The 15,878-nt window shown below is 48.9% G+C and overlaps 1 protein-coding gene across 2 annotated transcripts in view; it reads left to right on the top strand.

The window, feature by feature from the left end:
* SCLT1 (sodium channel and clathrin linker 1) overlaps window positions 1-15,878 on the top strand; it is a 207,738-nt gene that overhangs the window by 90,824 nt on the left and 101,036 nt on the right. For both annotated transcript variants that reach the window (XM_033939153.1, XM_033939143.1), the window contains exons 12-13: window positions 6,372-6,463; window positions 15,158-15,335. In XM_033939153.1, the coding sequence (XP_033795044.1) occupies window positions 6,372-6,463; window positions 15,158-15,335 (270 nt within the window). The remainder of the gene's footprint in view (window positions 1-6,371; window positions 6,464-15,157; window positions 15,336-15,878) is intronic.

Below are 15,878 nucleotides of genomic sequence, written 5' to 3'. Positions count from 1 at the left end.
CTCCTCGGTTCAGGTACCGCCTTCCACTGTTCCTCCCGTGGTCATAAAAGTGCCCAAAGCTACCAAGCAGAAGCACTCGACCACGAAGGAACGCGATGACCGTGCAGGAGGACCCCCTTTCGGTGCGGATCCCTCCATATCGGCATCGCTTAAATCCCTGCTCGAAGCTCAATTTGTTGAGCTCATGCGGACGATGGGACCGAGGCTTATCGCTAATATTCAGGGCGATACTACGGTCCCGGTCCCGGAGAGCGGTCCGCCCCCTCCTCCTCCTCCTCGTCGTTCGATTTCCCTGCTCGACGAGGGGGAGCGGCGGAGGGCGGCGGAACCCACTAGGCGGGCTTCCCTTTCTGACATGCCGCCTTTAGAGCCCATTACACCTCCACGTCACCAGGGTACTACATCGGCCCCTGATAATCGGAGTCCTGGGCATACTGCATCGCAGGAGGAGTTCTTTCGCACTCCATACCAGACTTGGGTGGCACTGCGTGAGTCGGCATCGTTGCCTCCCATGCGCTCCACTGCATCGAGTCCAATCCATTCCTTCGAGGCTTCAAGGGATCGATCGATGCATCGAAGATCACGTTCCCCATCCCGGCATCGGGAGGGGCATCGATCTCGACATTCTTCTAGACACTCCTCGCGTCATTCGGAGGTGTCTCCACAGAAGAAAATGCAGCGTATGGGATACTCATCCTCAGATTTATCCCAGCCAGAGGGACCGGAGTATGAAGAACCATCTACCTCATACTCTCCATGCCGCTCTCAGCTCTCCCTGGAACCGGAGGCTTCCACGTCTTCTAGTCCGTCTCGCCGGCCGGCCTTGGCGGACCAACTTTCCTTTTCATCCTTTCTCAGACAGATGGCGGATGACTTAGATGTGACCTTAGATACTGGGTCGAAGTACTCTAAGGAGTATCTGGACACCATGCATTTACCTCATCCTCCGGCGGAGACACTTCGGCTTCCCCTGCATAAGTTACTTGACCAGACTCTCATGCGGTGTTTGGAGACACCGTATTCCATACCTGCGGTGCCTAGCAAGTTGGATGCTCGATACCGCATCGTGCACCACAAGGGGTTTGAGGGAGCTCAACTCTCTCATCAGTCCCTCCTAGTCGAGTCTTCCCTTAAACGTTCGCACCCCTCCCAAGTCTACGCTTCCGTGCCTCCTGGCAGGGAGGGGAGAACGATGGATAAGTTTGGTAGACGTATCTATCAGAATTCAATGATGGCGACTCGAGTGCTCAATTACAATTTTTTCTTCTCGTCCTATTTGGATTTTTTCTTGCCGGTCCTCCGCAAGTTCACACCTTTCATCGATGCTGAGGCTCGGTTTGAGTTTGAGGAGGTGGTGGCGACCCTGTCCCAGTTGCGCCTCCAATTGATGCAATCCTCCTATGATGCTTTCGAGCTCTCGGCTCGTGCTGCGGCCTGCTCGGTCGCCATGCGTCGACTGGCTTGGCTTCGCACCATTGATATGGATCCGAATCTCCAAGACAGACTTGCAAATGTGCCTTGTGCGGGAGCGGATCTGTTCGATGAGTCTGTCGAGACTGTTACTAAAAAACTGTCAGACCACGAAAAATCTTTCCAGTCTATCATGAGGCCTAAGCCTAAACCACAACAGTCTCGTCCTTCTAGACCGCCTATAATCTACCAAAGGCGTTATCAACCGAGGCAGGCCCCTCCTGCGAGACAGCCTGCAAAGCGACAGCCGCCTCAGAAGACTCAGCAAAAGCCTCAGATGCCGGCTGCTCCCAAGGCTACTCAGCCTTTTTGACTCTCCTCCAGGGAGCATAACCGATCTCGTTCTGCCTACCCCATTTTTTCCCATAGGGGGTCGTCTCCATCATTTTTGTCATCGATGGGAGGCGATCACCACGGACCTCTGGGTCCTCTCCATCGTAAGAGAGGGATACTCTCTTCATTTCCAACGGGTCCCCCCGGACCATCCTCCAAGAGAGTATCCTTCCAACTCCACACAGACCGCTCTTCTTCTCCAGGAAGCTCAGGCTTTGCTCCGGCTTCGGGCCGTCGAGCCGGTACCGGTGGATCAACAAAACCAGGGGTTTTACTCCCGGTACTTCCTGGTCCCGAAGAAGACGGGCGATCTGCGTCCCATTTTGGACCTTCGGGTCCTCAACAAGTTTTTGGTCAGGGAACGGTTCCGCATGCTGACCCTTGCCTCTCTTTATCCCCTCATCGAGCAGAACGATTGGTTATGCTCTCTGGATCTCAAGGAGGCCTACACTCACATCCCGATTCATCCGGCCTCCCGCAAGTTCCTCAGATTCCGGGTGGGACATCTGCATCTGCAGTATCGAGTGCTTCCCTTCGGCCTATCTTCGTCGCCCAGAGTCTTCACGAAGTGTCTGGTAGTGGTGGCCGCTGCACTCCGGAACATGGGTCTCCAGGTGTTCCCTTACCTCGACGACTGGCTCATCAAGGCCCCGTCCGCTCCCAAGGTCATTTCGGCGACCTTGACCACCATTTGTTTTCTGCAGAGCTTGGGCTTCGAGATCAACTTTCCAAAGTCTCATCTTCAGCCCACCCAGTCTCTCCCCTTCATAGGGGCTGTCCTGGATACCATTCAACTTCGAGCATTCCTTCCTCCTCCACGCTTACATGCTCTCCTTCTACTCTGCCAGTCAGTGTCTTCTCGCCAATCCATCTCAGCGAGGCACATGATGGTCCTTTTAGGCCACATGGCATCTACAGTTCATGTGACGCCTTTTGCCAGACTACATCTCAGGATCCCTCAATGGACTCTGGCATCTCAGTGGACTCAGGTGTCCGACCCGTTCTCTCGTCACATTGTGGTCACTCCTGCTCTACGGCAGTCTCTTCTCTGGTGGATGACCTCTTCGAATCTATCCAGAGGTTTGCTGTTTCATTCTCCTCCCCATCAGAAAGTTCTAACGACCGATTCATCGAACTATGCATGGGGGGCCCATCTGGATGGTCTTCGCACTCAGGGGTTCTGGACCAGTGCGGAACGACTCCATCAAATCAATCTTCTGGAGCTCAGGGCCATCTTCAATGCCCTCCAAGCTTTTCAACATCTGCTTCACGACATGGTGGTCCTTATTCGCACAGACAATCAGGTCGCTATGTATTATGTCAACAAACAAGGGGGCACGGGCTCGGCCCCTCTTTGTCAGGAAGCTCTTCGAGTCTGGGATTGGGCGGTTCGCCACAACACCTTCCTCAGAGCAGTCTACATTCAGGGGAAGGACAACGTCTTGGCGGACAAATTGAGTCGTCTACTTCAGCCTCACGAATGGACGCTCCACTCCGACCCCCTTCATCAGATTTTTGCTCAGTGGGGGACACCTCAGATCGACCTCTTTGCAGCCCCCCACAACTTCAAGCTGCCTCAATTTTGCTCCAGGATCTACACTCCTCATCGCCTGGAGGCAGATGCTTTTCTGCTGGATTGGAGCAAACGTTTCCTATATGCGTTTCCTCCTTTTCCTCTCATTCAAAAGACTCTAGTCAAATTGAGATTAGACCATGCCACCATGATTCTGATTGCTCCTCGGTGGCCCAGACAACCTTGGTTCTCCCTTCTACTTCAACTCAGCAGCAGGGAGCCAGTACTTCTTCCAGTGTTTCCTTCACTACTCACTCAACATCAAGGTTCACTACTTCATCCCAATCTGCAGTCCCTCCACCTGACAGCTTGGTTCCTTTCAACATAACTCCTCACCAGTTCTCTCAAGCAGTGAGGGAGGTCTTGGAGGCTTCCAGGAAGCCTGCTACTCGACAATGCTATTCCCAAAAATGGACTAGATTCTCTTCCTGGTGTATTTCCAATGCCACGGAACCTCAGCGAGCTTCCCTATCTTCTGTATTGGATTATCTTCTACACCTGTCCCAGTCTGGCCTCAAGTCTACCTCTATACGAGTCCACCTGAGTGCTATTGCGGCTTTCCATCAGCCTCTACAAGGGAAACCTTTGTCTGCTCATCCTGTGGTTTCCAAATTTATGAAAGGACTTTTTCATGTCAACCCTCCTCTCAAACCTCCTCCTGTGGTTTGGGATCTCAATGTTGTCCTCTCTCATCTTATGAAGCCTCCGTTTGAACCTCTCAACACGGCTCCACTCAAGTATCTCACCTGGAAGGTGGTTTTTCTAGTGGCCCTCACGTCAGCTCGTCGAGTCAGTGAGCTTCAGGCCCTAGTGGCGGATCCACCGTTCACTGTATTCCATCATGACAAGGTGGTTCTCCGTACTCATCCAAAATTCTTACCTAAAGTGGTCTCTGAATTTCACATCAACCAATCCATCGTGCTTCCGGTGTTCTTTCCAAAGCCTCATTCTCATCCTGGGGAATCTGCTTTGCACACTCTGGACTGTAAACGTGCTCTAGCTTTCTACTTGGATCGCACAAAGCCACACAGAACTGCTCCTCAACTTTTCGTCTCCTTTGATCCAAACAAGTTGGGACGACCGGTATCGAAGCGCACCATCTCCAACTGGATGGCGGCTTGTATCTCTTCCTGCTATGCCCAGGCTGGATTATCCCTTCCCTGTAAGGTCACAGCCCATAAGGTCAGAGCAATGGCAGCCTCTGTAGCCTTCCTCAGATCGACACCGATTGAGGAGATTTGTAAGGCTGCCACTTGGTCCTCGGTTCATACATTCACCTCTCATTATTGTCTGGATACTTTCTCCAGACGGGATGGACAGTTTGGCCAAACAGTGTTACAAAATTTGTTCTCTTAAGTTGCCAACTCTCCCACCATCCCATTGGGGTTAGCTTGGAGGTCACCCACTAGTGAGAATACCTGCCTGCTTGTCCTGGGATAAAGCAATGTTACTTACCGTAACAGTTGTTATCCAGGGACAGCAGGCAGCTATTCTCACGTCCCACCCACCTCCCCTGGGTTGGCTTCTCAGGCTAGCTACCTGAACTGAGGAGACGCGCCCGGTACATCGGGCGGGAAGGCACTGGCGCATGCGCGGTGCGGGCATCTCGAAACTTCTGAGTTTCTTCAAGCAAGACATGCTTGCAAGATGTCCGTATCGGGGCTCTGTCGGATGACATCACCCACTAGTGAGAATAGCTGCCTGCTGTCCCTGGATAACAACTGTTACGGTAAGTAACATTGCTTTATATACATAATCAAATATAAAAACAAACGACATTCAAAACAATGTTACAAAGCGATCGATAACAAAGCCTCACCACAGAAATGCACTTGGAGGAAGCTGATCTTAATAAAAATCCATCACGTCAGGAGGCGTATTTTCATTTGACAAAAAAAGATGGCGCTTCAACAGTTTCTTAAATTAGCCCAAATCTTTCTACTCTCATCTCCAGAGGTCCCGCACAAGACAAAAAAAAATTTTTCAGATTGCTTCAAGCTGAAAAGTTTTATGTGATGGGATTACTAGGTCGGTGACCTGCAGAGAGTAATTGCCTAGCAGGGACATATAATAATAATAATTTTATTTCTTATATACCGCTATACCATAAGTTCAAAGCGGTTTACAACAAGTTACATACAATGAGAGTAAGAGATGTTTACAACAAGAAGTAAGAGATGTTTACAACGAGATACATACAATGAGTGTTTGAGATGTAAGGGGAACAGAAGAAGTACTTTCTGGGATACAAATTGCAAATGGAAGAGAACCAAGATGGAACCAATATGGTACAATACATTAACATTTGGTCAAGGATCGAAGTTCTCTGGTTTCACTGTTGCTACCTTCAATACTTCAGAAAGCATTCCCTCACACAGAGAAGCATTCAGAGTTGTAGTCAAAGAGACACTTAAGAGGCTCAACTATTTGTCTTATTGCTGTAGATGAAAAGGGGTCAACGACAGACTTTGTAGGTTTCTTGATCGTCATAATAGAAGCTACTTTGGCAACCATAACATCACTAAACTGTGAAAAGGACATAGATGTCACATCATTTTGATGTATATCCTCTTCCACAGCAGTCCCAATTAGTTTTGTTTTGGAGTTTTTATCAGCAAATCAGTTTTATTCACGCAAAATCATCAGGCTGAGTTCTTACTTTCTTTACGTTGTTGGGTTTTTTTTTTCTCATCATACAAAAATCTCACCTCTGTTTATTCTCTGTTTTAGTAGTGATTTCATGTTGTGTGCATGTTAGAAACCCCTTCTACACATTGCAGGGAAATATGTAACTCTACATTTTAATGTACTGTTTGCCCGTGTGTACTGCGCAAATGAACTGCCGTGAAAAACCTCTTTCTGCATCGTGCGGCCACTAACGCATGCACAGAATGCTTGGTAACCAAGCGGTTCTACGTGTGGTAACTTTCTGCATTAGTCCCTGAATTCTACGTTCAGAAGGCATGAAAGAGAATTTTGTTTGTTTCACTTGTAGGAAGAAGATATGTTTGCTGCTCACGGGAGGGAGGAAGCAGCAGACAAGCGGTCACAGCAACTTCAGTCAGCAATAACACAATTAGAAACAAGGTAACATGTATAAAATTAGAGCCTTGCCCACAGCGGAGTAGTAAGAGAGGGCGGGGAGGGTGGACTGCCTCAGGCGCCATCTTCATGGTGGTGGAGGCACCTCTCTGCCCCCCCCCCAAGCTATGCTTGCACCCTCCCTTCCCTGTACCTCTTTAAAATTGCTTAGAAATTATATAACAATCCCTTTGACGTATGAGGCAATTATATGTGGAGAAGCACAAAAAAGGAATCCAATGGAATCTGCAGCAAGCAAAAAAACAAGACAAAAACTGCAGACTATGTACAGGATGCAGGCAATGTTTATTATACCACTAGTCTTTAAGCCCGTTACATTAACGGGTGCTAGAATAGATGTGTCTTTCTCTCTCTCTCTCCTTGGCTGCTTTCTGTCTTTCTTTCTTTTTATCTCTTTTTCCTCCGCTGTCCACCACCACCTCTTGCCAGCTCCCCCTGTCCAGCAGTAGCCCTTCTCCCTTCCTTTTATGTCCCCCGTGTCCAGCAGCACCTCTTCCATGCTCCCCGTCCTTCTTCCCTGCTCCCCAGTCCATCAGCACCTCTTCCGTGCTCCCCCTGTCCCTCTTCCCTGCTCCCCAGTCCATCAGTACCTCTTCCGTACTCCCCCTGTCCCTCTTCCCTGCTCCCCAGTCCATCAGCACCTCTTTTGTGCTCCCCCTGTCCCTCTTCCCTTCCCCCCGGTCCATCAGCACCTCTTCCATGCTCCCCCTGTCCCTCTTCCCTGCTCCCCTGTCCATCAGCGCCCCTTACCTGCTCCCCCTGTCCAGCATGTTCGTTTGCAGCCTCTTTCCTGTTCCCCCGTCCATCAGCACCTCTTCTGTGCTCCCCCTGTCCCTCTTCCCTGCTCCCTGGCCCATCAGCGCCCCTTACCTGCTCCCCCTGTCCAGCATGTTCGTTTGCAGCCTGGTGAGGATAGCGGCCAGCTGTAGCGAACCTCGCAGGCCGCTATGCACCTCAGTAGCAAGTTCCTTCTGACGCGATCGCGTACGTCAGAGGAAACGTGCTACTGAGGTGCTGAGCGGCCTGCGAAGTTTGTTACAGGTTATTCTCACCAGGCTCCTTTGAAGAGCGGCAGCGGTACTGGGCGGCGATGATGGGCTCTAGCGCCGCTGGGAGAGAGCTTGCCTGCAGCTTCCTCCAGCAGCAGTGGTTGGTGAGTGAGGGCGGGAGGAGGGGAGTGGCCAGAATGATCCCTGCCGCAGGGTTCTAAAATGGAACACGGCCACGGATCACACACCACGGCGGCAGGGAACACGAAACCCTTAGGGTTTTATTATATAGGATTAGTGAAATGCAGTAAATATACAACCTTATTACCAACCAAGGGACCCGACACGGTCTGTGTTTTGGACAACACGCCTTCCTCAGGGGTCCATGGGGGATAAGGTATTGAAACAAACCGCAATAAAGGTATCAAACAAGCGCCTGTGACGCATATTCATTGTTCTCAGCATCGTATTTTTACAGGCGCTTGTTTGATGCAATTATATGTGGAACATTGCTGCATATCAAGCCTCCCACGGATCACTACAAAGGCAGGCTTTTCCTAATAATGACAGGGATCGCTATGCAAATGAAAACACGCAATTGGAAAAATTGCGACCGCCTCAACTTTCCTTTTTGGTGGGCCAGTTTACGTTTAGGTTACAAATACGAAAAGATGAATGCTGATATGTTGGGGCGTAGCAAATTATTTAAATTGGTTTGGGGCCCGTTGACATCCTTTGTTACTTCCACATAGTTGTCTATTGTTTTAATTTTTGTCTCTTTTTATACACATCCAGGACAGGGTGGGGGGGGATATCTTTTTGGTTTATTCTTGATTGAATGTGTTGGATGGGAAGGGAGGGATAGTTTTCTTCTGCATTGTTATTGATGGAATTTAAGTGCTTATTTTGTTTATTAATGCCTGTATAATTCCTGGCCCTTTGTATTAGTTTTGAAAATTAATAAAGATTAAAAAAAAAATAAATTATATAAGCATTTAATCAAATTTTTAATAAAACTTGGAAACTACTCTAACCAGCTGCTTGCACTGTCCTGGTTCCCTTGGAAATCACTTCCGGGTCACAGGGCCAGGAAGTGACATCAGAGGGTAAGCCAATGCCGGCACGCTAACTCTGGCGAAGATTTAAAGAGGTACAGGGGTGGAAAGGGGGAGCAGAGAGGAGGGTGCAGAAGGGGGTGCCTCCCACCCTTGCTACTCCACTGCTTGCCTAGTTCAGTAGTGTAACGGTAAATACTTTATCCCAGGACAAGCAGGCAGCATATTCTTGACTGATGGGTGACGGCACCGACGGAGCCCTGGTACAGACAATTTTAGAGTGATTGCACTCTAAGAACTTGGAAAGTTCTAGTAGGCCGCACTGCGCATGCGCGAGTGCCTTCCCGCCCGACGGAGGCGTGCGGTCCCCAGTTTCTTAGTTTCCGCGGAGCTAAGAAGACGCACTTTTCAACGGCTGTTGAAAAGATTTTTCCTGATCGCCTTCCCGCTTGCGAAAACCTCTTAGGAAATTGTATTTCCTTTTTTCTTTTATTATTTTTCTTATTTAAAAAAAAAAAAAGAAGTTTCTTTTTTCTTTTCTTTCTTCGGTTTTGCCCCGGCGGGGCCTGCTGCCACCATCGAGGCCTCGGCCTTCGATTTGGCAGAAGCCGTTTTTACTTTCATGCCCCCCCAGCCAGGGTTCAAGAAGTGCCAGCGGTGTGCACGACCTATTTCTCTTATAGACCCGCACAACTGGTGCTTACAGTGCCTGGGTCCCGAGCATCAGGCTTCCACCTGCACCCGCTGTGCCACATTGAAAAAATGAACATTGAAAAACCGTCAAATTCAGCAACGGTTGCTTTTCGGTGCCGATATGTCTGACCCTGCGGCATCGACACCGGCATCGGCCCCATCTCAGTCGGCACCCACTTCGTCGACACCGCACCGGTGTCGCAACACCCAGGTAAGCCGGCTAAGAAGCCTTCCCCGCTGGAGCGTCCTCCGGTCTCGATAGCAGCGAGCCCAGTCCTGCCGACCACGAGACGCCCGCGGAAGCGCTCCGCCCCTATTGAGGTGAGTCCCTCGACCTCGGGCTCCTCATCCTCGGGGCGTCGAGCGGCACCGCAGGTACCGCAGAAGAAAAAAGCGGTACCGGTGCCTTCTCTGGACGAGCGCATTGCAGCCGTCCTACAAGTGCAGCTCAAAGAGCAGTTACAACAGCTCCTTCCTGCTCTATTGGCACCGAGCCTTCCAGTCCCGGTCCGGTCTGAGCCACCGGTACCGACAGTGGAGCAGCCTCTATTGTCCGCTTCCACTTTGTCGGTACCGGTCCACTCTGCTTCATCGGTCTCCATGCCAGTCTTCGCACCGGAACCGAGAGCTCAACACCAGGCTGTTCAGACTTCGGCACCGATGCAGCCTGTAACGTCTCCCGGTACAGTGTCTATGAGGTCAGGTAAGTCGGCACGCAAATCCCGACACCTGGAACCCTCCACACCGGAGTCTCGAGACCGTAGCTCCCACATTAGGGATCTTGCTCTGTGGGGTGACTCCGAAGAGCCTTTTCTTTCTGAGGGTGAGTGTTCATCGGATGATGATGATCCTGCTGTGCCTGATCCATCCTCCAGACCAGATTCTACATCTTTCACTTCCTTTCTGAAAGACATGTGTGAATCTCTTTCTATTCCTTTGGAGGCTGAGTCTAAAAAATCCAAAGCCTTCCTTGATGCACTGGATTTTGACCAACCTCTAAAGGAATTTCTCAAATTACCCCTCCATGATATCTTGAGGGAAACCTTTTATAAGAATCTGGAGACTCCTTTGACCATTCCAGGAGCCCCTCATAAATTGGATTCTTTGTACAAAGTGATACCTATCCCTGGATTTGATAAGCCGCAGCTTCCACATGAATCTCTTCTAGTGGAATCTACGCTTAAAAAGTCTGCCGGAGCTAGTGTGTATGCTTCTGTCCCTCCTGGCAGAGAGGGTAAAGCCATGGATAAGTTTGGTAAAAGGTTATACCAGAATGCCATGCTGGCTAACAGATCTGGTAATTATGCTTTCCATTTCTCCTTTTATCTCAAGCATCTTCTCACCATCATGGCTTCCTTTGAAAAGTACCTTCCTGATCGCAAACGACAGGCTTTTCACCAGTGCTCGTTCTCTCTCTTCCAGCTACGCAAGTTTCTGGTTCGATCAATTTATGACACGTTCGAACTTACCACCAAAGCAACAGCCATGTCTGTGGCCATGCGCCGCCTTGCTTGGCTCAGAGTGTCGGAGCTTGATATCAACCATCAAGATCGACTGACTAATGCTCCATGCCTAGGGGATGAACTCTTTAGTGAATCCATGGACTCTACCACCCAAAAGCTCTCCGCCCATGAGACTCGATGGGATACTCTTCTGAAAACAAAGAAGAAGACTCCACCTGCCCGGCCTTTTAGACAGCAATCGGCCTATCAACGCCGTTATGTGGCTCGCCCCTTGCCATCAGCTCTCCAACAACCTAGGCGTCAACGTCAGCAACAACGGCAGACTCCTAGGCCACCACAGCAGCAACCTGTGAAACCTCCTCCACAGCAAAAATCCACACAGCCCTTTTGACTTAGTTCTCCAGGGCATAGCCAGCTTCCTACCATCTGCCCACCTACCTCAACCTATAGGTGGCCGACTTTCTTTTTTCCTCAGCCGTTGGGAAATCATCACCTCGGATCAATGGGTCCTCAACATCATCCACTACGGCTACTCTCTCAATTTTCAGACACTTCCTGCCCAAAGTCTGCCAAGAGAGTCTGCTTTGAACACTCCTCAGTCTTCCCTCCTTCTTCGGGAGGTTCAATCCCTCCTCCTTCTGAACGCCATAGAGGAAGTTCCTCTAGATCAGAAGGGACAGGGATTCTACTCCCGTTACTTTCTAGTCCCCAAAAAAACAGGAGATCTCAGACCCATTCTAGATCTTCGTGATCTCAACAAATGCTTGGTCAAAGAAAAATTCAGGATGCTTTCTCTGGCCACTCTTTACCCTCTTCTCAATCAGGGCAACTGGCTATGCTCCCTCGATCTCAAAGAGGCATACACTCACATACCGGTCAATCTGGCCTCCAGACAGTACCTCCGCTTCATGATCAATCACTGTCATTACCAATACAAGGTGCTACCCTTCGGTCTTGCCTCCTCTCCAAGAGTGTTCACCAAATGTCTGATTGTGGTGGCTGCTTTTCTACGCTCTCACCACCTTCAAGTCTTTCCTTACCTGGACGACTGGTTAATCAAGGCCAATTCATCTCAGACAGTACTCCTGGCCACCAACCAGACCATCCTGTTTCTGCAGCTTCTGGGGTTCGAGATCAATCTACCCAAATCTTATCTCATCCCCACTCAGAGACTTCAATTCATTGGAGCGGTGCTGAACACAGTCCTCATGAGAGCGTTCCTGCCGTCCAACCGTCTTCAAACTCTTCAATCTCTATGTCAGCAGGTGCTTCCACAACGCTCCATCTCTGCCAAGCAAATGATGATACTCTTGGGTCACATGGCCTCGACAGTTCATGTCACCCCCTTTGCACGTCTTCACCTGCGCACTCCTCAATGGACCCTTGCTACCCAGTGGTCCCAAGCGATGGATCCTTGCTCATGACACGTATTTGTGACATCATCTCTTCGTCAGTCTCTTCAATGGTGGTTGATGTCCTCAAATCTCTCCAGAGGTCTTCTGTTCCATCTACCTCCTCATCAACTAGTCATCACCACCGACGCCTCCCCTTATGCCTGGGGAGCTCATTTGAATGACTTCCAAACTCAAGGCCTTTGGACAGCCCAGGAAAAGAAGCATCATATCAATTTCCTGGAACTCAGAGCGATGTTTTACGCCCTCAAGGCTTTCCAACATCTTCTCTTTCCTCAAGTTCTCTTGCTGTGCACAGACAATCAAGTTGCGATGTACTACATCAACAAACAGGGTGGGACAGGCTCTCGCCTCTTGTGCCAGGAAGCCCAGAAGATTTGGGCTTGGGCGACAGATCACCAATTGTTCCTAAAGGCTGTCTACATTCAGGGAGAGCAGAATTCCTTGGCGGACAACCTCAGCAGAATTCTCCAACCCCACAAATGGACTCTCGATCCTTTGACTCTCCAGTCCATTTTCGCTCAATGGGGCACTCCTCAGATAGACCTCTTTGCAGCTCCTCACAATCATCAGCTGCCCCACTTCTGCTCCAGACTCTACTCTCCTCACCGTCTGGCAGCGGATGCGTTTCTTCTGGATTGGTCCAATCTGTTCCTGTATGCTTTCCCCCCTCTGCCTCTCATGTTACGAACCTTGTTCAAGCTCAAGAGGGAACAAGCCACCATGATTCTCATTGCTCCACGGTGGCCCAGGCAACATTGGTTCTCCCTTCTACTTCAACTCAGCTCCAGCGAACCTATTCTACTTCCTCTGTTTCCTTCTCTGCTTACCCAGCATCAGGAGACCCTTCTGCATCCCAACCTCCAGTCTCTGCACCTGACAGCTTGGTATCTCTCAGGCTGAATTCAACTGCTCCTCTTCTGTCTCAGCCCGTTCGTTCTATTCTGGATGCTTCCAGGAAACCGGCCACTCTGCAATGTTACCATCAGAAGTGGACACGGTTTTCTTCTTGGTGTCTTCTTCATCATTTTGATCCCACTTCCCTTGCAGTGGAGACCTTGTTAGACTATCTTCTTTCTTTGTCTGACTCTGGTCTCAAGTCTACTTCCATCAGAGTCCACCTCAGTGCTATTGCTGCTTTTCATGAGCCAGTTCATGGAAAACTTCTCTCAGCTCATCCTTTGGTTTCCAGATTCATGCGGGGTCTTTTCAATGTCAAACCACCTCTTAAGGCTCCTCCTGTAGTCTGGGATCTCAATGTTGTTCTCTCCGCCTTGATGAAGCCTCCGTTTGAACCTTTGGCTACAGTTCCTTTCAAGTTCCTCACTTGGAAGGTGCTCTTCCTTATTGCTCTTACCTCTGCCAGGAGGGTCAGTGAACTGTACGCACTAGTTGCGGATCCACCTTTTACAGTCTTTCATCATGACAAGGTGGTTCTGCGTACACATCCAAAGTTTCTCCCTAAGGTTATGTCTGAATTCCATCTCAACCAATCCATTGTTTTGCCTGTCTTCTTTCCGAAACCTCACTCTCATTCTGGAGAACAGACTCTCCATACTTTGGACTGTAAGCGGGCTTTAGCTTACTATTTAGACCGTACTAAGCCCCACAGATCATCTCCACAACTCTTTTTGTCCTTTGATCCGAATAAATTGGGACGTCCTGTTTCTAAACGTACGCTGTCTAATTGGCTTGCAGCGTGCATTTCCTTCTGTTATGCTCAGTCCGGACTGACACTGGAAGGTTCTGTCACGGCCCATAGAGTTAGAGCTATGGCAGCTTCTGTAGCTTTCCTCCGTTCCACTTCTATTGAGGAAATCTGCAAGGCTGCTACTTGGTCCTCAGTTCATACTTTTACATCTCATTATTGTCTGGATGCTTTCTCCAGACGGGATGGACACTTCGGCCAATCTGTTTTACAAAATTTGTTTTCCTAATGGCCAACCTTCCCTCCATCCCTCTTTTTGTTAGCTTGGAGGTTACCCATCAGTCAAGAATATGCTGCCTGCTTGTCCTGGGATAAAGCACAGTTACTTACTGTAACAGGTGTTATCCAGGGACAGCAGGCAGATATTCTTGCGTCCCACCCACCTCCCCGGGTTGGCTTCTTAGCTGGCTTATCTTAACTGGGGACCGCGCGCCTCTGTCGGGCGGGAAGGCACTCACGCGTGCGCGGTGCGGCCTACTAGAACTTTCCAAGTTCTTAGAGTGCAATCACTCTAAAATTGTCCGTACCGGGGCTCCGTCGGTGCCGTCACCCATCAGTCAAGAATATCTGCCTGCTGTCCCTGGATAACACCTGTTACGGTAAGTAACTGTGCTTTATAGACACCCCCCCATTCTATGACGAGTCTTGGAAATAAGTTTTAGAAAGTTGCCATTTCAAGACCAGCAGTTATTAGTAACTAATTACTCTAGTTCACTTCAGGTGGCATGTCGAATATTTAAGCATATTGCCTAAATTCATGTGTATATTCCATTGCATTACCCATAGTTTATATTCCATCTAACCGATTCGCGTCCATAGACTAACATGCACGCGTTAGCATGCGCTAAATCAATTAGCACGCCTTAGTAAAAGAGGGCCTAAATCATTGGTTCAAGACGGATTGCAGAAGTTGAGCCAGCAAAAAAAACTGGGAATTACAGAATTAAATTAATAATCGCACGCAAAGAGTCATGATATTCAACAAAACAAGTCAGCTGTCCTAAAATTATAAGACCTTAAATTTTATATTTTATTAGCGGTTGCATACTTTCTGAATAAAATTCTTTTAATACTTTTTTGAAAAATGGCATAATTTACCAGGGAAATGACCTGACCAGGTGAGATATTCCAAAATTGATATGAAAACAAGAAGTTGCGGGTTCTATAGTTGGAATGGAAATTTGTCATTAAAGAGGACATATAGATTGGAGCTATTCTATGAATATTAAACAGCTCAATTTTGAATAGATCTGAGCTTCGTTGGGCAACCAACATAATTGAACATAAGGAGTAACTCTTTATTTTGCTGTCAATATCCGATTAACTATTTTTGCTGCTAACACTGTCCCTTTTGTGCAGGTTACGTGTAGCTACCCAAGATGTGGAACAATTAGGAACAGAAAGAACAAGTTTGGAAAAACAAGTTGGGGAGCTTCAAGCAAAATGTTCAGATCTGGAAGAAGAGAGATACGAAGCGGTGGGAAGAGTACGAGACAGCTTGCAACTGGTAGAGGAAGCAAACTTAGAAAAAGATCAAGTGAGAGAGGGTCCTAATGTCATTTAGTCATGAAATTGTTTTACCTCCTTACTTCGGTATTAGCACAGAATTAAGATGCTTTACAATCGAAGTGTTAACACTAATTCAGTCTGGGATTTATGTTTTAATGCAGACTTCCTGATTGAAATTTAAATAATTTGATTACCGTATTTTTCGTTCTGTAAGACGCACTCATCTATAAGATGTACCCCACTGTAGAGGAGGAAAAACCAAGGAAAAAAAATTTCCTCCTCTACAGGGGGGTGCGTCTGATGCTAAGCAGCCAACCCACAGCCTGAAGCAGCCCCCCCAGGTACCTTTTTTAAGTTGCGGTGATCCAGTGCCCTCTCCTATTGGACGTCTGGCTTTGGTAGCAGAGCGGTGCGGTCAGTTCACATCAGCCAATCACCGAGTGGCACAGGACCAGGCAGGAAGCACAAAGGTCGCACTCCTGCATCACGCCGCTCTGCTACCAAAGTCAGCCGTCCAGCAGGAGAGAGCGCTGGACCACCACAACTTTAAAAAGGTACTGGGGGAAGGTGT

Source organism: Geotrypetes seraphini, chromosome 1, assembly GCF_902459505.1.
Source record: "Geotrypetes seraphini chromosome 1, aGeoSer1.1, whole genome shotgun sequence".
NCBI lineage: Eukaryota > Metazoa > Chordata > Amphibia > Gymnophiona > Dermophiidae > Geotrypetes > Geotrypetes seraphini.
The sequence above is the reverse complement of the archived record's forward strand: the minus strand, read 5'-3'. Positions and strand labels throughout refer to the sequence as shown.